At 52.5% G+C, this 22091-nt stretch overlaps 1 protein-coding gene across 20 annotated transcripts in view; it reads right to left on the bottom strand.

Annotated features, from left to right (window-relative positions):
* The window catches only part of NCOR2 (nuclear receptor corepressor 2), a 412043-nt gene that overhangs the window by 6711 nt on the left and 383241 nt on the right, over positions 1 to 22091 (bottom strand). For 14 of the 20 annotated variants that reach the window (XM_073313442.1, XM_073313441.1, XM_073313444.1 and 11 more), the window contains 12 exons: positions 21792 to 21941; positions 20298 to 20474; positions 19994 to 20156; positions 18517 to 19064; positions 14603 to 14746; positions 13044 to 13195; positions 12462 to 12655; positions 10846 to 10995; positions 9694 to 9839; positions 7830 to 7883; positions 3206 to 3433; positions 306 to 485 (listed from right to left, as the gene is read on the bottom strand). In XM_073313442.1, the coding sequence (XP_073169543.1) occupies positions 306 to 485; positions 3206 to 3433; positions 7830 to 7883; positions 9694 to 9839; positions 10846 to 10995; positions 12462 to 12655; positions 13044 to 13195; positions 14603 to 14746; positions 18517 to 19064; positions 19994 to 20156; positions 20298 to 20474; positions 21792 to 21941 (2286 nt within the window). The remainder of the gene's footprint in view (positions 1 to 305; positions 486 to 3205; positions 3434 to 7829; positions 7884 to 9693; positions 9840 to 10845; positions 10996 to 12461; positions 12656 to 13043; positions 13196 to 14602; positions 14747 to 18516; positions 19065 to 19993; positions 20157 to 20297; positions 20475 to 21791; positions 21942 to 22091) is intronic. The other 6 variants (XM_073313453.1, XM_073313451.1, XM_073313448.1 and 3 more) reach the window with 6 other exon arrangements.

Below are 22091 nucleotides of genomic sequence, written 5' to 3'. Positions count from 1 at the left end.
CCCAGGGCAGGGAATTCACTCACCAGCACCCCCCACTCAGTGTCAGAGAGCCCCCTTGCAATTCAGCACAAGTGGCAGGGAAGAGAGGCCCAGGAATGGAAGAGCAGCGGGGCCTGTGGGTCAGGGGTGCGATGAACTGGCACAGCTGACTCCCGAGGGGTGTCCCCAGGTATAATAAGTAGTAACTTCCCTAACGGGATGAGTTAGCTGACACTGACCCGGGTATGTGTCTGGGGAGGCAATCTCACCCTCCCACACCTGGCAGAGTGCAGAGCCAAAGCCCCCAGGGGGCAGCGCTGCGATACCTGCGGACGAAGGCCTGTCCTCCCAGACTCGATTGGTTAGCGGTGTCCTCCTGTTACAGTCCCCCTCCGAATGAACGGAAGAAACAGACGGTGGTCTCTCTCCGGAGGACAGGCCCGGCGCTGGAGACTTGGCCTTGCGGCCATTGGGTCTGGCAGCAATCTTTGGCTTCCCTCCTCCTCCTGCAAAGAGAAGCACCTTGCTTGTCAAACTGATCGCTGGAGACACACGCCACATGGCCAAGGCAGCAAAAGCGGCTCATGATTTTGGGTGCCTAACCGGAGATGCCTTAAAGGAGCCTGATGTTCAAAGGGGGGGGGGTGCTCAGCAGCTCCTCAGGGTCTGGCCCCTTTAAGGAGTCTCTGGATGAGACCCCAATTTCACTAGGAGCTTGATCTAGGTCTCTTGCATGTTCAGAACTGCACGTGCAGCCTTCAGGTACCACTAGAGGTACAGGAAGCTTAGCATCCGCGAACCTTCACAGCAGACGTCTGGGCGGGGAATGGTACAGAACAGAGTTCTTGGCATTTCCCAGCCAGAAACGGGAAGGTTTTCCCATGCTACAAGAGTGCGCCTGTATTCGGGGCGTTCTACCAGCAAACCCCTATCGACCATTCGCTAAAATGCCCAAGGACTTCAAGGCCCTCTGCTGGAATGAAGAAGCTACTGCAGCTGCAACGGAAAGGCTCAAAGGGCCAAATACTTCCCTGACTTACCCCCCCACGCCACCATGGCCTTGTCGGCTCCTTGTTGAACTCACCTGCTACCACGAAGCAAGCTGCAGCAGCTTGTGTCCGGCATGGGGGCTGCGCACTTGGACGCACTGAAGGGTCTGGCACAAGGAGCGAGTGGGCTGATGAAGGGTGTTTGCCTGCTGGCCCGGCCTGGCCGTTTTTCTGCAAGGGACTGGGGAGTGCCTCATTGAACTCCTAAAACCCAGTGCCAGGGGCCTTAAGTGACTCAGTAGGACAGGGACTGCGTGTGAGAAGGAACAGGAACCCACATGCTCCTCCTCCCTCTCTACAGACAGTCTGGATGCAGGGCCGCCCGGGAGCACAAAGGGGGCAGTTTGCCCTGCCCCTCCACTTGAGATGGCCCCCATGCCCATGGAATTTGAGTGCGTATGGCCTGGGGTTACAACACCACTCACTCCCTGTCCTGACAGAGAGACAGTCAGGCCAAACCTGAATGGTGCTTTTACCCCATGCACCGGGCTGCAACGCCCAGAGCAGGGAGCTGGACTCAGCCCTGCAAGATGGGAGTCGCTGCTGTGGGGTGAGTGTGGGATGGGCTCTCTCTCCAACCCCCCACACCCCTGAGTCCCATTTGTCTCCATGGTAATGGTTTTTGGAAGGGTAGGGGCCTCACTTTCAGATTTTGCCCCAGCCCCTCAAAATCTCTGCGTGGCCCTGCCAGAACGGCTCCATTCTGGTGAATTCCCAGGATAAGCAGCAGAGCTCCCTTTCTCCAACCCAGCCATGTCCTGTCCTTGCCAGGACGAGATGTAACTCAATGCTTCTGTAACTGGAGCCATGTTAACCCATGTGGATGGCAAATCAATTGGTATTTGGGGGAATGACGGACTCCCCACCCCCTGCCCACATTTCTGATTCTACCCACCTCCGCATGTCCTAGCGGCATTGGGGAGATTCGTGGGAATGGCTGTCCCCCGGAGCTGTACAATGGCCCAACCCTGAAGTCAGGGGCAATTCCTTGCATTTGACCTGCTGCACAGGCTTGCAAGCAGTGTTCTCAGGTCCTGAGATGCCCAATTCGTGGTATGGGGCGGGAGGAGCAGTGGGTCTTCTGGCCTCAGCAGGGATGCTCCCCTCCCTGGCTTTCCAAAGTTTCTGCCTTATCCCACCATTCTCAGTTGCCTTGAGGCTTCCCTCCCATTCCAAATGCCTCCCTCTGCTGTCCCCTGACACGGCATCTCTCCCCAGCCCCGGCTGTTTTGGGGGGCTGCCGTTCCCACCGCTCCACCAGCGAGCCTGTCTTCCAGAAGGCTCCAGAAGGCTGTCTTCCAGAGCAGAGCGACAGATACAGCGCCAGGCCTTTGCAGCGGCTGAATGGTGGGCAGGCAACACTGACAGCTAAAGAAAAGCTTGGAGCCAATCTACAACCGTGGTTAACCATCAACCCAGCCGAGAGCAGGTGAAGACTCCCCCGGCAGGTACATGGGGAGCCCCAGATGGGAGGTTAACCACGAACCCTGCTACCATCTGAATGAGGTTGTTTCCCCTGGCACTGTGGATATCACACAGCCAGAGCTAGGGACACCTGGGCTGGAGGGGAATGGAAAACTTTGTGCTTCTCTACCTCCAGTGCCCCAAATGTCCCTTCCCTGATCCCCACAATGGGGCGTGTGTGTTTTAAAGGACTATTTTTATTCAGGGGGCACATTTCTACCAAGAGAAGCATGGATTTCTCACTGGGTGAGTATCTCTTTTGGGGCAATATGATCTCAGGCCCTGATTCAGCAAAGCACTCAAGAACTTGATTTCAATCAAGTGCTTTAACTGAAGCAGACGGCGCTTTACGCAAATCTAAACGTTTGGCTCAGCAGGGAGGCTTAAAGGCCTTGCTGAATCAGGATCCTCGCTCGGGCTTGGGATTTGTTTGAAATCCACATTTCTCTGCAGTATCTTTCCGTTGGCTTTTTTTTTTTTTTTTTAAATCAACCTTGACAACATAAGAAGAAAAGGAGATTAAACAAGGAAAAGAGCCCGGTCAGTGTTTTAGAGAAAAAGCAACAGCCCCTTTCAGGCTCCGACACGAACATAACAGATTCCAGGATTAATCAGCGAATTCACAAAGCTCGAAGGGAAAACACAAAACAAAGAGGATATAAAAAAAGAATGAACAACGCTGAGAAACGGCGAAGGTGGAAAGGGCTGCAGACCTGGCAAGGAGCGCATGTCGTCATTCCGTCCGTCAGCAGCGGTTATGGGCATAGCAGCGGGCACGCTTGCACTGGCATTCAGAGAGTTAAAAGCATTGGCACTGAGAGGCGAGCGCTCTTCCCACTGCTCGTCATATTTACCCATTAGGGCCTTCCTAATTATTGCCTCCAACCCCATGTTGGTACTGGAATTTTCTTGAACCGACTGGCTTCTACAACTGATTAGCCCTGGGAGATACGGAAAGGGGAAGGAGAGGTGAGGGGTGGGAGATGGGTTGGGGGGGAACCAAATAAGAAGAAAGATGGGGGGGGGAGAAAGGAGACAAGGGAGAAGGGAAGAAACAAACAGTCAGCACATTCTTGCAAAGCAACAAAATTTGTCATATTGTTTTTAAGCTCTGCAGTGCACTCCATCCCCCCGCCCCGCCCCAGGGCTTGGCAGGAGCTGGGGGGGTGGGGAGTTAGAAAACTACTTGCTGAGTGAGGAAGAGTCTGGGGGGGGAAGGGGGGAATGATTTAAAAAAAAATTTTAAATGGAGACCCCAATGCCTCAATAGCTGAGGAGCGACAATGGAGTGACAGGAATGGATCCTGTGGCTGGCAGTGCCTCGTGGGCACACGGCCCAGCAACAACCTGCTGGGGAACTTGTCCTAGCTCTCCTGTCGGGTTGTTCTCTACTGGGTCCGGTGGGGCAGGAGGTCAAGAGGAGAGAATCCGTTCCCGTGCTGTTTAATTCCTTCCCAGCCCCCTGCACCATCTGTAGTCCGGACTCCATTGGGGCCCAGACACCCACATCTACAGGTCAAATGTCATTAGGAAACAGGATGCAGAAACGCAGTGATGTGTTTGAGTGCTTGTGAGTCATCAGAAGCCATGCAGTTATGGTGCAGCGCCGCACAGGGACCGTAGGGCACTCGCTCAGCCACGGGACCATCATTCCCAATGCGTCGGTTACAGGAAACGAGCAAGGGCAAAACTTAAGAGAGTCAAAATACAGGCAAGAAAATAAAATGCCATGTTTCCTTAATGGCCACTTTGGTGCCTGCAGCCCCCTCTTCCCACCCTCAGAGCAAGTCTCCTCTCCCAGTGGGAATGCTGCAGCCATGGTGCCCCCTCCTTGTATCTTATGCAGCGGAGCGCGTACACGTTCATTCCTCCCCCTGCGAATGAGCAGCATCCCTACCCAGCTCCCAGCATCACACACTCTGCTCCAGTGTCCCAAACCCACCTACATTCCCGAGCGTTTGCCTTTCTCCTTCGCTCAGCCCAGCGGAGCGACCCTTAGCTACAGGCTTTTCCCTGCAACACTTCCAGTCTCACACCCAAGCTCCTGCTGACACAGACAAGGACACGCAACCCCCCGCCTCCAAAGCTCCTAGCTCACAGCTAAAGGGATCCACCTGACTCGACTGCCTGCATGAGTCAGCTTAACCACTGTGCAGGGTCAAAACCTGGCTCTTTGGTCACCGCCTCCCTTCCCCAATACTAACTCTTACTGGGAAGCTTTAAGGCAGAGAACCCCATTGCCAGCAGCCTCTGCCTTGCAGATCCCACAGAAACTTGGGGCTCAACCTGGGGCTTGGATCAAACAAAAAAGGGTGGCAATGCACAGTGGGCATGGGCCTAGTTCCCTAGCACAGAGCGGGATGCCAGAAGGACCCATGGCTGATGCCTGCCTTTCGACCAAATGGCAGGGTTTGGGGACAGTGCATCCCCCTGGGAAGTTTAGGCATTCTACAAGAAGACCAGTCCCGGCGGTAACACCACTGAAGTCCGTGTTCTTAGAGTGGGGACTCAGCTAGGAGGGCCGTAGGCTTTGGTTTGATACAGAAAAGCAAATGAACATGAGCCGCTAGCTCAGTTTGTCTGACTCGTGAAGCGTGCTATATACTGATGCATGTGTACACAGCACACTTCAGCTGAGGGGCACAGAGTACACTCCAGCTAAGAAGGAAGCCCCCACAACTTCCTGGGGAAGCAGGCGCTGCTGTACCCATTGCACAGAAGGGGAAAGGGAGGCTTTGCGAGGTGAAGTGACTTGTCAAGGGCAACCAGCAAGCCAGTGGCAGAGCTGGAGCGAGAACCCAGGAGCCCTGACTGCTGCTCCCTGTCCTATTCCAGTGCTGTTCTTGGCCCTATCAATGCCTAATCCCTTTTGGGAACGCTCTCCACGAGGCTTCGATAAAATCCGGCAGCGCTTTCCACAGGTTATTTATACGCTGCGTGGAAAAAAGGAGCCTCTGGAGAGGAAAGGCGGAGAGCAGCCCTGCTCCAGTAGCCTCTGACGTCTGAAAAGACACACATCTGAGCTGGAAAAAGAACAGGAGGACTTGTGGCACTTTAGAGACTAACCAATTTATTTGAGCATAAGCTTTCGTGAGCTTTTCGTGAACGCATCCGATGAAGTGAGCTGTAGCTCACGAAAGCTTATGCTCAAATAAATTGGTTAGTCTCTAAGGTGCCACAAGTCCTCCTTTTCTTTTTGCGGATACAGACTAACACGGCTGCTACCCTGAAACATCTGAGCTGGGAAGAGCAAGCCTGTTACAGAAGCAGCCAAGGGGCTGCCAATGAAACCCGAGCCTGCGCCCCCAGGGGCGGCCTGAGGAAAGACAGGCCATCATTTGAGAAGCGGATTCCCCTCAGCTGCAGGGGGAGGATTCTGGGAACCCCTTGGAGCTGGCTGCGCTCTCAGTGGGGAGGGAAGAGGCCTCACAGTCCGGGACTGCTGGGCTCCCCTGTTGCAATGGAGTGTAACAGGGACACTGGCACCAGAGGCCTTGACTTCTCGTGTGGTGCTGGAGGACGGAGGAGTAGCCTGAATGTCTCCTTTAATGCTGAAGAGCTTGGAGAGACAGAGAGAGACAGAGAGAGAGAGAGAGAGACACACGCAGAGCCAGGAGTCATGGACTCAGCTCTTTGGAGCCCCGCAGTGCTCTGGTGAGAGGGCTCCTGTCCGAAAGTACAGTCCCTCCACTTCCAGAACCACCGTTCTGCAGGAAGGGAGCAAAGGTCTTTTTCGCACAGGAGCTCATTGCCACTCAACGGCAAACGCCCGTGAGGCAGGGAGAACTTTAAGGCTCTGGGCCTGTGGCGATGCCTACACTCTTTTCTCCGAAATAGAGCTCCTGGAGGTCAAAGGTGACTACTGCCTCTGAAAAACTGCGGCTGTCCCCTCTCAGTAACAAGGTGGGACCTCTGTTCCCACGACAGCATCGCACAGGGACATTTCTGCTGGCCCACCTGGGTGGATGCCCTGTTGTCCTCCTCTGAACCTGCCCAGCCCCACTCACACCTCATCCCCCGGGCAGGCTCAGCTCTCAACGGCGGAACTGTGTGCCATGCTCTGGAAAACCACAATGCCCCCGCAGCGTGTGGCGTGACCTTCTGGTCCCACTCTGCCAAGTTGCCGTCCTCCCTTCATTTAAGACTATCCGCAGCCATTCCCCTTTCCGCATCAGTTCTCAGTCTTGGAGTTCTTTGGGCACTGCACTGTCCCTGTCGTTTAGACAGGAAGCTCTTCAGGGCAGGGACGGTCTTTACTTTTGTAGAGTGTACAGCGCCTTGCACAATGCCAGGGCTAACCAAGTATTAACTTAGCACAATGTATACAGCTCATATTGTTACTGATCTAAGCTTTAAGCCTGAAGGCCCCTTAGTTTCAGAATAATGTTTTTCTATCTGTATAGGAACCAACATCTGAGCCCACCTTCTCTCTCTCTCTCTCTCTCCCCCCCACCCTCTGGGCTCAGATGGTCATTGCTTTGTCTGGCATGTGTCCCTTCAGCAAGTATTTACAAGTATTAACAAGTCAGTGTATCTGATGTAGTGTCCCCTGGATAAAGTCTGGGACACCACGCTGCCCAACCAGCCACCAAACGGCTTAAGACACGTGGGGACTTTCTGCTTTCAGCAAGACACACGTCTGGGAAAATGAAACAAGAAGTTTGCTGGGAATGGTGGGCAGCCTCTCCTCAGTTCTGGGCTGAGCTTGTAGCACTGTTCAAGGACCCGAATTCTGCTGCCAACGCCGACGGGACCGGCATGATCATCTAGTCTGACCTCCCGCCTAACACGCGCCAGAGAACCTCACCCACTGATCCCTGCATCCAGCTCATCACGTGTAGTTGAGCTAAAGCATCCTGTTTCCTTTCCCTCTCCCTCTGACTCTAGCTCCAACCTTCCTGTTTGCCAGCTCATACCTCTTCATGGCAGCAGAGTCTGTACCTTATGCTGCCGGCCCTCTGCCAGTAAGAGTCCATTTAAAGATACTGCTTCCCTACAGCGTCCTCCCTGCTGGCGTTACATGGTCTCCTCCCAACCCAACAGATCCCAGGCCAAAGGCCTCCAGGTTGTAAGTTTTCGTGTCTTCTCAAATTCTGACAACCTGGAGGCTTTGAAAGGGCTAGGCCTGTAGCCAGCAGCCCGACAGAGCAGTTTCCAAAGCAGGGAAGGGCTGTACGCACATATTCTCCCAGCCTCCCACCTTTCCCACCAGGAATATACTGTATCATATTGCAATAAATGACACCGGAACCTGCTGAACTCCTCTTCTCAGGCTGTGAATTCTGTGTGGCGTGTGGCAGAGTATGACATACAATAAAGATATATTGGGACTGTTACCTGCTCCAGTAATTGCTGGCATGTTGAAAATCTCTGTCCCAGGCTGTCCAACATCTGGAGGAAGACAAAGAAGTCCCTCAGTAAGAACTGCAGCGCACAACGGTTAACTCCTAGGGGAGCTTTTCCTTCCTAACACTTCCTCAACTCCAGAGGATCATGGGACATGCAGTTGGAGGCCTGGCACCTACATTACATTACCCACACTGACAAAATCCCAGGCCAAGTTCGAGGCATGGGTGGGTGGAGTGAGGAATGATGGTTTGGGACTAGAAAGTATCTCTGTTTTTAAAGCAATGCTACCCCCAGACACGCAAGCCCTGGCCATTCCAGTCAACATCAGAGGTTCTCCAAGTATGACCCATGGACAATCAGTGGCCTGTAAAGCCCTTCCAGGTGGCCTGATACGCAAGGAGTGGCGGTTTGGGAAGTTGGATGCATGGGAGAATGCTGCTCTCACCAAGTGGACCAGAGATGGCAACAGAGAACCACAGGTACAAGTCTAACCCTACTGGCATTAATGCAGCAGAGCCCCAGAAAGTCATGTTGATTTCCACAAGTGCAATCCTGTCTCCCTCTACCACGAGATCCTGCCCTCTGGGAGGTTAAGCTGGGGTACAAAACCCAGAGCTTTCTTGGGGTGTTTCCAAAGGTTCATTCCCCCATTCTCAGAGAAGAGTTTTTGTTCATGCATTCAGCAAGGGGGAAATACTAAGTCAATATTTTCCCTCTGAGCTGAGCTATTTGACTTGGGTATCACTTTTCTTAGAATAACAGCAGTTCTCTAACACAAGGCGTTTCCTATTTCTGTATATTTTCCCCGATAAGGAAACGAGTGGGAGGTCACTCGGTTCAACCATACGTCCCCCAAGGGACATAATATGGTTGGATCATGGTAACAGCACACACAGGACGAGACAGCTCGATCCTTCTTATCCAATACAGCTGTTATAAGATGGATTCAAATTGAATTAGTATTGACTGTATAATGCTGAGCTAAATTAAATTATGATCCTATCTACTCTATTAGCGGCTAATGAAGGAATGGGATGAATTTTGAATACAAGTCAGGCTGGGTGTTTTTTCAGAGCTGTAGCAATATTGATGTCGGGTCTGAGAGACGCATCTTCAGGAGACAGAATTCAGGCTGGCTGGGCAGTCATTAAAAATGTCAATAGCTCTTAAGACTCCTCTATTCTCCACTTGTTAGTTAGTTCCTATAGAGGTCAGTCAGTGCTGGTGAATGGTGCTGGACCAACAGCCCCAGGGAAAGGACAGGCTTCTAAGAGGCACCTTCGGGGTAGATCAGTCTCACAGATCCTGGCCTAGCTGCCAGCTGCCAGCACGACCAATGCGCCTTGCAGTGGCGGAGGGGTATATCTGACCTAAATGGCCATCGCAATACAGGGCCATGACCCATCCTTAAGGTTCCCAAGTCACCTGCCTTTCTATCTCTTTTCCCCATCAGCAGATCTCCCTGCCCCGTTCCTCTCTGACGGATCTGTGCAGTGGGAAGACACTGAACTAAGACGTTTCCCAACATGCCCGGCCACACACAGGCACAGTACTTGTATGCAGGAGAGGCACAGGATGTGCTTACGCCTCTGTACTTAACAATATGCCACTCATGGATGGGATAAGAGCATGGGGCAGCAAATTCTCATCCCCAAAGCTGCAGAAGAAAATGGCTTCAGACTGCTCAAGTTTGGGAGGTGGGCTCCTGTCCCTTTAAATCACAACAGCAGCCATGTCAGAAAGAGGGCTACTCTGGAATTCCCTCTCCCTTCTTTGTTTTTGCAAGGCACCTTCATCACACACCACCCCCGCCGGCAGCGGCTGCATGAAAGCCCCAGCCTGGAAGCCTTACTGTACTCCGTTTCGCTCCTGTTGGTCGTGCCGAGCTTTTTGATGATCTCCTGCTTCTTGGATTTCACCATGGCGGAGTTGCTCTCAGTCAGTTTGCTGAAGAAGGCTGGGGGCTGGGTGTTGTTTCCTGGGGATTTGGAACCCATTCTGTGAAGCAAAAGGCAATCAGCAATGGCTGTACAGGCTCAATCTAAGTCCTTCTGTCTATTGAACCCCTATCCCATTAGCCACCCAATGCTTTGAGCCAGGCCCCAGGCCACCCAGATATTGGGGGCTTTCTAGCTTCCATTTATGAGTTAGGTTGTCTTCAATTTGAGACTGATCAAAGGCCCCTAAATACAGTGTGGCTTATTCCCCCAGGAGGTCCCAGACCACAACATGTCTCTTGGCTGGAAGAGAAACACTTCTGGCTTCTTTCTTCTTACTCTAGATTGAAGGGCCCCAACAAAATTCTCCTCTAGACCCTGAAATCCTCTGCCCTAGAAGTGAATTCTTTCTGCTCAGCCAATCACTGGAGCAGAAAGATTACGTGGTAAGGCACCTTGGGAAGAGACTGAGGACAAGGGCAGGGGATCTCTGAGCTGCCAGAACAGGCTGGCCCTCAGCTGCAGGAAAGAATTGGAAGGAGTCAGGATGCCTGGGTTCCACTCCTGACACTGCCTCTTGCGTGTGACCTTGGGAAGTCACTCAGCCTCCATCTATCATCCTGCAGCAGGGGTCAAATACTTTGCGCCCTGGGGTTGGGAGAGTTAATGAACTCTGCTTGGACAGCCACAGATGGGAGGCAAAGCACTATCCCCGGGGCACTGGCAGTCAGAGGGAAGGACTTCGGGAAGAGGCTGCAAAGCGAGTTAATCCCTCACTCTCGTTATTTGGTGGCATATCCCACCCCAGCAGCAATATAAATGAAGAAAGATGGCAGTCAGCTCAGCCAGCCACTCCAGGCCTGACCCAGAGCGCTCCAGGGCAGGCAGCATAGAATGACAACTGGCTACCATTCGAGGGTAGTCTGTGCTCCCAGGAATGGCCCAGCTCTGCCCCCCAAGCGCTCAGAGTAGAACGCGGAGGGGAAGGAAGACCCCAGAGTATTGCTTTTGTGCTGTAACCCCCGGCCAGGCAGGAAGAGCCCACGTTCCCCTCCTCCTGTGGTTACCTCTGCTCTGACTGTTCTCCCTCTCGGTACAAGATTGGGTACGAGGTGCTCCTTGCATGCTCCGACTCTCCCATGCCGTCTGGTGGCGAGACAGGCTCAATGCAATCATCCGGTACACTCCCTGCAGACGCTTTGCTCTGCTCAGGAGATCTGAGGACGTGCAATGAGATGCTGTTATTCCATTACAATGCTCTTAACCTCTGCACAGCAGCACTAGGGGAAGAGGGATTAAAACCCTTCTGCAAACTGGAGCGTCAGGGAGAAGGAGGAACCAACCCCCCCAAGCCCTTAATGTTACCCTTAAATTGCACATTTGCTAAGAGCATGTCGCTTTGTGTGTTTCTGAACCACACACCTATATCGGAAGGATTAAATTTAGACAGGCCCCAAAGCTGTAGGCAACTCGTATGTAATCCTGCAATTGGCCCTAATAATAGTTACACTGCAGAAACAGAGGAACTAACCCTGGGACTTTGTGGCTCAGATCAAGTGTCCTATCAGTACATCCTCTACCCGGGGCGATGTCCTGCATTTGCTGCAAGCGGGGCCTCATCTAAACTCCTCTAGAATGTGTCAATCAAAGCTATGGCATTACGGAGAATTAACCCTTCGAAGGTATGGCTCTGCAGAGTCCAGAGAGTTCATGTTCTCTTACTGCAGTGTTAAACTGTGCATTTACACCTGCCTCTGGAAATTTCCACTACATGCATCTGATGAAGTGGGTATTTACCCACGACGAAAGTGTATGCTCCAATATGTCCGTTAGTCAATAAGGTGCCACAGGACTCTTCGCCGCTTTTACAGATCCAGACTAACACGGCTACCCCTCTGATACATTGTGACGGTCTCTAGGACCACAGAGGACACTCCTGCACCCTCCGAAAGCACTAATATATCTGGGTGGAAAGTACAAGGGCTCAAAACTCCACCAGTCACCAGGGACAAAGACGAACAGGAGCTTTCTCTAGGGATTTTTTTGTTCTTATTATTTTCTCCTTGGTTTTATTTTTAGTACTGAGCACCCTGTTTCCTCTGCATACAACAGGGGGCAGATTCTAGCACCCTGCAGAGGAAATGCAGGGCTCTGCTCCTGAGTTATCCTAATATCAAGAGCTAGACCCCTGCATAAGAAAGCTGCTATTTCTGGCTGTTCATGCTGGCAGGTGAGTCCACTTAGCCCCAGTCTGGGCTATCCGGGAGAGTGGAGAGTGTGTCTGGGGCAGAGGGCAGTAGGTGCAGGAAGAGACGGGTCCTACAGAGAACACTCCTAAGAGCAGCCAGGCTCTGGAGAAAGCTCAGGATTAGGGCTCGGTTGTTTGTTCACACGAGGAAAAAAGGCGCGTTTTAAAAGCATGATCACTACCACGTTAAAATCCCTGCGTGGCTGGGGCAAGCTGCATTAGCCGGTGGATGTGAACCCTACAGGGGTAGCCTGGAACTCCCGGCGACCAGCTAAGCCATGTTAAAACTGCACCGTGCCCTGTCTCCACCAGAATGTTTGCCTGTGTTCGTTCCCACATGTTCCAAACGCGCCCTTTTCCCTTTGTGCAGAGCCCGCTGAAGGAGGTGAGCGTGAGCCATATCTCATAGCTGCCCCGATCAGGTGCTGAGCTCACCTCTTGTCTCCCTCGCTCTGTGGGGAGATTCTGGAGGCCGGAGCGTGCTCCTGTGGCTGGATGTAAGCCTCACTGGGCGTCCTTCGCAGGTCCAGCACGGGACATGTGGCCCCAGGGAAAGAGTACACCGGGGTCTGGAGGTGGGAGTTGAGCTGCTGAGGATGATGGCGTGTGTAGTCTTGCGTGATAACCTCCTAGAAGAAGAAACTCCTTGAGTCAGCACTTCTGTCTGCGAACCTTCACTAGGCAGTAGTTTATGCGGTAGGGAGATGGGGAAGGGATGGGAGGGCACCCTCTGCCGCTGACCCCTAGTTATTTCTCCCCTCCTAGTTATGTTGGCCGAATGGTGAAGCACCCTTCTCCCCTGGGGTGGAGCGTGGCTTCTCTGCAGCATTCTGCTGCCTCCAAAAGCAAAAGGCCAGAGGGGTTGCAGTAGAGCGAGGTGAACTGCTACCCTGTGGCCCCCGCCCCGGGGCCTGCCACCAAGGCTCCTGACGCCACTCCTGGCCTGTTCTTTGCTGACCCCATTGGAGATGCCCCGGAACAACTGCTGGACAGGAGGAGGAGAGAGAAGCTGATTACGCTGATGTGCTGAGCCAGCGTGACCACCCGCTGCTGGTGGCCTTTGATGTTCTGGGATGACTGCAGCAGCTGACATGGGGATTGCTGGCCTTCGGGCAGCTGGCGCAGATGCTGCATGTGAGCGGCTTCCGCTGCAGAGAGCTTCAGGGAGGCTGTGAAAGGAAAGAAACGGACATGACAACCCAGGGCAATCACACAGCGTCTCCGCCTACCCAGCACAGATGCTCTATTCTGCCCTTCCTCTCTTGAATCAAACAGTTCTTTTAAACTATGCTACTTACTTGTTATGAAAGAAGCCAGAGACGACTCTCCAGGGAATTTGGTGTAGGGGTTACAGCAAGGAACTGTGAGTCCGGAGACCTGAGCTCTATCCCCCACTCTGCCAGTGGCTAGCTGTGCGATCCTGAACAAGTCATTTAAGCTCTCTATGCCTCTGTTTCCCCATCTGTAAAATGGGACTGATGATATTTACTAATCAGGTGGGGCACTGAGGTGTTCCCAGGTAATTAATTAATGAATATTTATGGAGTGCTCTGGAAAGCTCCCATGAAAAGCTCTATCCACCGGGGATGTAAAGCAGCCGCTGTTAGTTAACGTACTAACGAGACACTGCTTGGCAGAGCTGCAGTTCCCTGGACCAGTCTGCTGTCAGGAACCGGCAATGGGAGGCCGAACAGGGGATGCTGAATTACGCCAGTTGATAAGCCCACGGCGTGCTAAGGTTATTCTTCAAACGCTGGTGGCAGCTGCAGCAAAACACGCCCAGGCAGGCGCAAACGGGACCAACGGGACCTCGGCTACCCACTGGCACATCCTGCCCTCCTTCTAAGCCTCTCCTGCCTCCCTGCACATTTCCTGCTCCCTCTCAGCCCGTCGTCTGCCTTCCGTGTGCCTCATCCCAGCCCAGAAGGGAATGGGCACTTTCCTGCAGCACGGTCAGCCAACGCCCATTCCCTGCTCCCAGCTCTTCCCTGCACTGCCTGTCACCAGGCACTGGCGCCAGCCTGGCATCACTATTGCTCGCACTGGGTAGTGCCTAGAGGCCCTATCAGGCCCCCCTTGTGCTGGGTGCTTGTACGCACGCTGTGTGAGCGAGAGTCCCTGCCCTGAAGAGCTCACCGTCTAAATGGAGAGGGCAGAGGAAGGAGGGATGAGAGAGTGACTCCGCCAAGCTCTCAGTGGAAGCCCATGGTGGAGCCAGGAACTGAACCCAGATCTCCTGAGTCGCCATCCAGAGTGTCAATGGCAAGGCCAACCTCCTTCTCAAGGACACAGCCGGATCTTTGCAAGGCAGAAGCTTCCTGGTGGGTCCCTCCATTCATCTTGCCACCACCAGCCTCTGTTCCCTGAATCTGCCCACTGCTAAGACAAGCGTAGTCCCAGGGGGAGATTTCAGGGAACGCAGGTTGGTGCGGACACAGCTCGCTGTGCGAGGTGGAGGGGGATTCCTCACATATTTTGCCTGGCAGCCTTCGACTGGGCTGTGGGCTGGAACGTCGGCAGTGCCAGGGGCCATGTCAGATCTGCCTCGGCCGGTAGCAGCAACGGCAGCCCCTCACCTTGCTGTTTTTGTCTCATGTTGTGCTCCCCGTGCCCTTTCTCCACATCTGGCAGCACCTTTGCCCCTTTCTCGTGGGATACGCTGGGAGAGCTCACCGGGCTTACCGCTTCAACGCCATCAGGGCTGTAGCCTCCATGGAACCCTGGGGAAATGGAAGCAAGGGCCTTTATATAGTGAGTTTCCTTCGTTCCGATTAACCCTACGTGTCCTGCTGCAGCGAGATCTTCAGCATCGGCAAAGAAGTGACAGAAATAATCAGAGACCCTCCATCTAAAGCTGCAGGATGCACCTGCCTGGCTGACGCTTCTACAGCCCTTCTTAGTATGGCAGGGGGCATCCAGGGCACATCTCCCCTACCAGCGAAGGCGCGACGGTAGCTTGGGCATGCATGCTCTGCCAGGTTTAATCTAGCTACCATGGGTAATAAAAGCAATGAAGTTGCAGTGGCATGGACCCCAGTACAGGCTGGCTGCCCAAGAACATCCCCAGGGTCCCCAGCAGGTTTATATTTGGGTGGCTAGCCCGTGCTGAAGCCCGTATCACCGCATCTGTGCTCCTGTTGTTACCAGTGCTAGACAGATTAAAGCTAGAGTGGGGGTGCCTACCCGTGCTATCATGACACCTTCACATGCAGGGTAGATATAGCCCCAGGCGCGTCAAACAGTACCGGCATCATTAGAAGAACCAGCTGACAATCAGCAGGAAACACACACACGCACGGACAGCCACATTTGCTGCTTTTCAATTACAATGAAAAAAACATCACATTTTCCTGCAGAGCTGGAAACCCAAACACAACAGCTCAAGGCAGTGAAACTGACCGGCCTGGATTCACACCTCCCACACCTGGGAAATGCAACAAATAGATAAAAGCCACAGACACAGTGAAAAGCAAATTACTGTTGTGGTTGGATGTTGAGTTTTAACTATTCTAGGTGGCATTTTCACTGGTAGATCTCAAAGGAAAGCCAGTATCACACTCCTGCCAATCTCAACTGGTCAAAAATTGAGAGACAGGCCACCCCAAACCTGTGAGATTGAAGCCACGAGACTAAACAAAAATACTAACAACAACAGTTGGGTTTTATTATTTTCCTTTGGGGTGCATGCAGGCCACATTTTCAAGCTTTTATCAGCTACCATGGGGCGAGAAACTCACTTTTTTTTTTTTTAAATGAAAGTTGAGATTCTCCAGGAGCTGGAGTGTAAAATGAAACACGTGATAAAACCCCGAGAGCCGGCAACACTGCATCATCATTATCCCTATCTTACAGGTGGGGGGATTGAGACACAGAGGGGTGCCATGACTTCCACAAGATCACAGGACAGATCGAGAGCAAAGCCAGGAGGACGACTAAGGTGTCCTGAGTCTCAACCTTGCGCCCTGCCCACTGGAAACACTGCCTCTCTGGCTAAGGAATTTCATGCACTTCTTGATACGCCTTTAACTTCCTAAAGCTGAGTTCCCAGGAGTTACCAATGGAGACAACTCACACTGTTCCCTCCTGGCTCTGCGAGACCCAAATGTATTTCACCAAGGGCTTCCTTGTCCCCAGTGCATTCTCTCTGGGAGCCAGTCACAGACCAGCCTGCTCGCCCTATCCCAGCCCAGGTAGGGCACCTCTGCCAAGCTGGGCTCACTTGCTGAACCCAGCGGATATCCATGGACTCAAGTGAAGTCACTGGCGGAGAGGTGGGACGAGTGGGAGATGTGCCGTTCCCATACACCTACGTGCCTTGTATTAAAGGGTCATTCTGCTCACTCCCTGCTTGACTGGGTCATCGGGCACACGCCTTCTCATGCAGATGGGGGAGGGATAGCTCAGTGGTTTGAGCACTGGCCTGCTAAACCCAGGGTTGAGAGTTCAATCCTTGAGGGGGCCGTTTAGGGATTTGGGGCAAAAATGGGGGATGGATCCTGCTTTGAGCAGGGGGTTGGACTAGATGACCTCCTGAGGTCCCTTTCGACCCTCAGATTCTATGATTCATTGCTTCTAGTGCTATTGCTCCTTAGCGTGAGTTCCCCACTCCTTCCGGTAACGTTCCAGTGAGTCTTGGCGGAAGAGCCAAACCCTAGTAGCACTGGGTCTCCACCCCACTCTGAAAGGCTTGTCTCTACTGACAGAACATTGTCGTCACTGATATCCCTGATCAGGGCTGGCTGGTCATAGTCTGATCTGACTGATGGCTGGAGCTGGGGTGGGAAGCAGACCAGCTCCCTCTGCTAGCACTGGGGCATTTGGAGCGTGGGGAATATTGTGACCCCCAGAAATCAGAGCAGATTGGAGAAAGCTGTTTGTGTTCATGCGCGTCTGGAGGAGGAAGAGGAGTAAGATGTACTAATGGCCAGCCACGGATCAGAGAGCTTGTGGGGGGGAGGTGATCAATGGAAAAGACTTAAAGTAATATATAGCTAATTCTTGTTCTAAGGCTTTCAGGATACTGTGTCCCTAGCTCTGGCCCATGGGTCATTGGATCACAGCCCCTCTCTAGTATGGGACAGTCAAACACAGCAGCACAACATAGCCTTGGCTCCAATAAAAGGGGAAACTCTTTTACAGTAGCACCCCTTGCTGAGATCTCTAGGCTGGGACACCTCATCCTTCCTATCGAATGAGCAGGATTTCTAACCACTGTAAGGAGTAGCGTTGCTACTCCCAGCTCTCTGGATGGGCTCAGAGGAAATCCTGCTGCTGCATAACTTCCCGATGATCTGCTTGTTCAGACATATTTGCAGAAATGCTTTAATGTGTTTTACTAGTGTCAGGAAAAAATGTACCACTAAAGCCAAAGGGGAGTGTGTATTCATAACAAGTGGAGCATTCTCGGCAGCTGGCTGGAAGTATCACTGACAAGTATCACAAGTATGACAAGTATCACTGCTTATCAGTAAGATCTTGAAGAGCAAAGAGGGGAAGATTCATAGAATAGAGTCAGAAAAAAATTCTCCTCTCCAATTATCCCTGTGGATTGTCTGGTGCACACCGTGCACTTAGGTTTACATGCATGGGAGTGCAACGCTGGGATCCAGGGCAGACGTGTGGGAGAGATTCACAGAGATAACACTGCGACATGCACAGGGGGCCTGTAGGCTAAGCAGTGCATGGCGCTTGCTATTAACTAAATATCTAAATGGAACCCAGAGGTCTGCTCTGGTCCAAAGCACAGCTGTCCCCATAAGCGTCCCTATAGAGATGGGCACGAATGTGGATCCACCCTCCCCTGTCCCCAATAGGAGTTTTACCCGGATAAACATGTTCTACTTCATTTTGTGCCTTAAGCTGTTGTGCTGGGTTAAGCAGCTGCTGTGTTTCACTCCAGAAGTGGTTGCATTCCAATGGCAGCTCCATGATCCCCGTGTACAGTATACTATCTGTATTTATGTTTTATATTGGGTCTGTCACCATGGCATCTAAGCACTGATATATCATTTGATAGACAAATTGATACATCGCTTTGGGATCCATCAAATTCAAAGGCACTTTGCAAACGTAAGACATTGTTCTTGTCTGACATGGCTGTCCTGTTAGAATCACACATTCCCGCCCCCTCCCCCCCAGATCCCTTGCTGTTTGAGTTATTACCCACGATTCTTTAACATAGGCCACATGTGAACTGCTAATTACAGTGAAATCAAGAATTTAAAATAAATAAATACCAGGAAATGAACTAGAGCTGCAAGCAAGAATCGGCAAAGGAAAATTTTTTTTTAAAAAAAAAGGGGGGTGGGGGGAGGAAGGATTTTTAAAACAAACAACAAAAATCAAAGACTCGAATAACATAAATGATTCCAAAAACTCAGGAAGTGGAAGAAGCCAACCACCAAAACGTGCAATTCAAAAAATAAAATAAATAAACAAATTGGTTTTAGGCCACAAACTTGGACTGGCACCCGCCTCTCCAATTTCTTACCATCACTAGTGGAGTCGTTATTTAGCGAGCGTCTTTCTCGCTTCCCCTTATCGCAAGAAATTTGACGCATGATAATCACATCTATGAAGTTGGCCGCTGTCATGGTGGTCTTACCGAGTGCTCGGAGCTCCTGTTCCTGCATTGAAAAGGATTTACTTTGATTCTTTTCTCTACTGTGCTGCTCATTGACCGAGACTGCGTGCTGCTGATCCAGGGGTGGATGATGGTGCTGGTTTTTCCCCTGTCCTCTGCTATACTGCTGGGTAGAACCTGGCCCGGAGGCTGGTAAGGGCCTGGACTCCATGGCTTTAATAGGTGACGATGACTGTTCTAGGCCTGCCCCACTGGACAGCTTTGAGGTGAACATGTTGTTGTCAGTCTGAGGGCGTTCTACCTTGGCTTCTCGGGCCCTGGACGCCTCTTTCTGTAGGAGAGCAGGGTCCATCATGGCTGCGTAGCTGTCCACTCCGCCGAGGGAGCAGCGCAGGGCGGATGCTGGGGGAAAGCCTGCAGAGCGGATAGGCGATGTGGTGGTGGTGGAGGAGGATCTTGGAAGCAAAAAGGAACACAGAGATAATATGACCATGAGGCTGAGAGACACTGCAGCTTCCCCATCCCCCCAGGAACTAGGCTGTTTGCTCCTGTCAAATCCAGTAACCCTACAGAGGTATTAGCTACGGTGCATGTTACTCAGAGGTTAATGGATCCAATGCCAAACTATGCGAAACAGACACAGGAGAAGGTCACAATGCGTCTTTCTTGGAAAACTAAACAAACGGGGCCTGCCTCTGGTCCCATTTACACCAGCCTGGACTTCAGCAGAGTTACTCGTCATCTGCACTGACGTAAGTGAGCGGAGAACCCTACCCATGTCCCATTTAACCAGTGTGGTTGATTCCCCATTTAAAACTTAGCCATGAGACTGCACTGGGGTAAGAAAGGCTCAGGCAGAGTGTGGCATAATACCAGAGAGCAAGAGGAATCAGATAACTTCTAACTTCCTGCTGAAGTTGGGACTAAGAGCAATCTGGAGACCCCACCATCTACATATGCATTTCCAACAGGAACGGACTCCAGGTTGTTTGCTGCACAAGGGGCTGGCCAGTTGGCGTGACCAAAGTAAGGGGCCAAATTCTGGAGCCCTTACTTCAAAAGGCTGAAGAAAACTTCTCACTGAGGCAAGGGTTGGCGCACAGGCTGAGTAAGAACATTTGGATTTGGCCCAGAGCAGACGGATGGTCGTGTTTGCCTGTTTGCTCCCTGGGAGCAGCTCCCAGCAAAAGCCATTTGAAAAGGAAAAGACCCCGGTCAAAATCAGCCAGCCCACCACAGGCCTCCTGCTAAGGCCTGCTCCTATTGACATCAATGACCAAAAAACACCTGTTGCTGTCAAAGGCGCAGGATTAGATCCTTAACAACCCAGAGCCCTCCACCCCCCGAGGGCAGGAGCGTGGTGAGCCGCAAAGCCCATACACACTGCAGAACCGATGGGGTGAGGCTCTCCGACGAGATGACCTTCATGCCCGTGTTGTGCAGCACGCTGGGTCGCTGCTGGACGGTCTCGTGGGTGCGGGGTGAGGCAGGAGAGTGCTGGTGGCTGTGAGAATGTGTGGCTGAACGGCTGCTGCTTTGCTCGGTCCCTGTAAGAAAATGCAGAGAAGAATCTGAGCTGGAAACCAGTATGGAAAACCAAGGGGCAAGTGACAGCGAGATGGGGAGGAAGAGAGCTCTGCATAAACCTTGGAGAACTGTCCCCAGGCCCCCGAAAAGACTCTGCTCACCAGTGGAAACATCGCTATGCACCAGCTGTATGGACCAGGTTTCTCCAAGCCTACCTGGTCTCCAGATGGGTGCATGCTCCACAGTGGTGGCTGCTAGGAAGGATTTCTCGCGCTCCCGATCTCGTTCCCGTTCGGAAGCCGATGCTCCTGTCTGTTTGGTCATGTGCGTGGGGCCTCCTGGAATTCAAAGGCAGCCAGTCACAGGGGTCCCTGCAAGCGGAATTCTGGTGCCACCTTCACTCTTGTGAGTGTTGCAGCTACGGGAACTCTGCACCAGCTTCCTAAACCAGATCCTGGCAGATAAGCAAAGACGGGGCCTGATACCACTTATACCGGGGTAAAGCTGGGGCAACCATCGGGCCACGGTCTGAACTTGACTATCTGCATTAACTGCACATTTCGTTCCGTACCCAAAATGTGACAGATGCGCTTGACTTTAAGATGGTGTGTTCGTCTGACAAAGGGATCAGACGGTTTCAACCCCCTTACCTACGGGGGGAGACAGCCACTAGGCCAGTGATTACAACCCACTGAGATTACAACCTGCCCATTGTAGGTGCATTCTCCTGGGTAGGCCATGCTGGATGGGGACAGGGGTAAACACTCTCAGGGTATGTCTGCACTAGAGCTGGAAGGAGCTGGAGTCAGGAGACATCCCTGCCCTAGGTCTGATTGAGCTAATGTGCTACAAATAGGAACGTAGCTGCGGCGTCATGAGCAGTGAGAGGGGCTAGCCACCCCAAGGACGATCCCGTCCAAGATCCTAGGGAACTAGTCCCTCCTGCTGTTCACAAAGCCATGGTGACTCTTCTCTGCTCAGTGCAATCCGAACTAGCACACTACGTCCTTGTTTCTCTAATGATTTGTTCCCAATGGCTAGCTAAAGAAAAACACTTCAACAGGGGATCTCTGGTTACAGACTCCCAAAGGGAGGAAATGCAGATGTCCAACACGCAGTCCTTCAAGCCTCAGAGCCCTCCATAAAAGAGAGAAACAACCCCACTGATCAGCTCCCCAGCTTGGGGCCCCCACCGGCCCTGGCCCTAGCCCCAACTCCGGGCCTCCAGCTGGCCCCAACCCTAACCCCAGCTCGGGTTAAGCCCAGGGAAGAGGGTCTGGTAGGTAGTGATCAGACAAGAGTAGGAGCAGGACTCTGCTATGCTCTAAACTTGGGTCTGGACTGGCCTTGGACAAATTACGTCTCTCCATGCCTCAGTTTACCAGCTCCCTTCCCCTGTTGGTTCAATTTGTGCAACTCAAGCACCTGAAGATCTTTATATGGGAAGTACTATCCGTGTGGTAAGAGCCGTGGGGACTAAGAATTCAGGCTGTAGGACAAACCAGCATGCCAGGCTCACCATACCGAAATCCTGGAGCAATGGGAGTTCCCAGGAAGCTTCCAACACACACACACAAATGGTGCGGGGGTTTGGTTTGCCCACATGCCCACCCAGGCAGATTATCAGGTGGCAATTCAAACCCTATGGGTTTTACCTGGGGAGAGCGGGGAGCTGCTATGCCGGCTGCTAAATGTCTGGGGGGCGCTGGGGATGTACGTGATTCGGTCCATCGAGGCGGCGGAGGTGCCAGGTGTGGGGGGCACGAGGACAGGCAGGTGCGGCACTTGGGACAGGTCGATGATCCCTGGAGAGAGAATCGAAAGGACCGTCAGGACGACGATAAAACCCACTCTCCACACAAGACGGTGTGGAGAGAGATGCTGGGAATCGGACAGCACACGAACACACATACCACGGCAGTTGGGAAGGGGACACTAGCAAGAGAACAATCTGA

The sequence above is a fragment of the Lepidochelys kempii genome, chromosome 15 (assembly GCF_965140265.1).
Source record: "Lepidochelys kempii isolate rLepKem1 chromosome 15, rLepKem1.hap2, whole genome shotgun sequence".
Lineage (NCBI taxonomy): Eukaryota > Metazoa > Chordata > Testudines > Cheloniidae > Lepidochelys > Lepidochelys kempii.
This window is presented reverse-complemented; position numbering and strand designations above follow the sequence as displayed.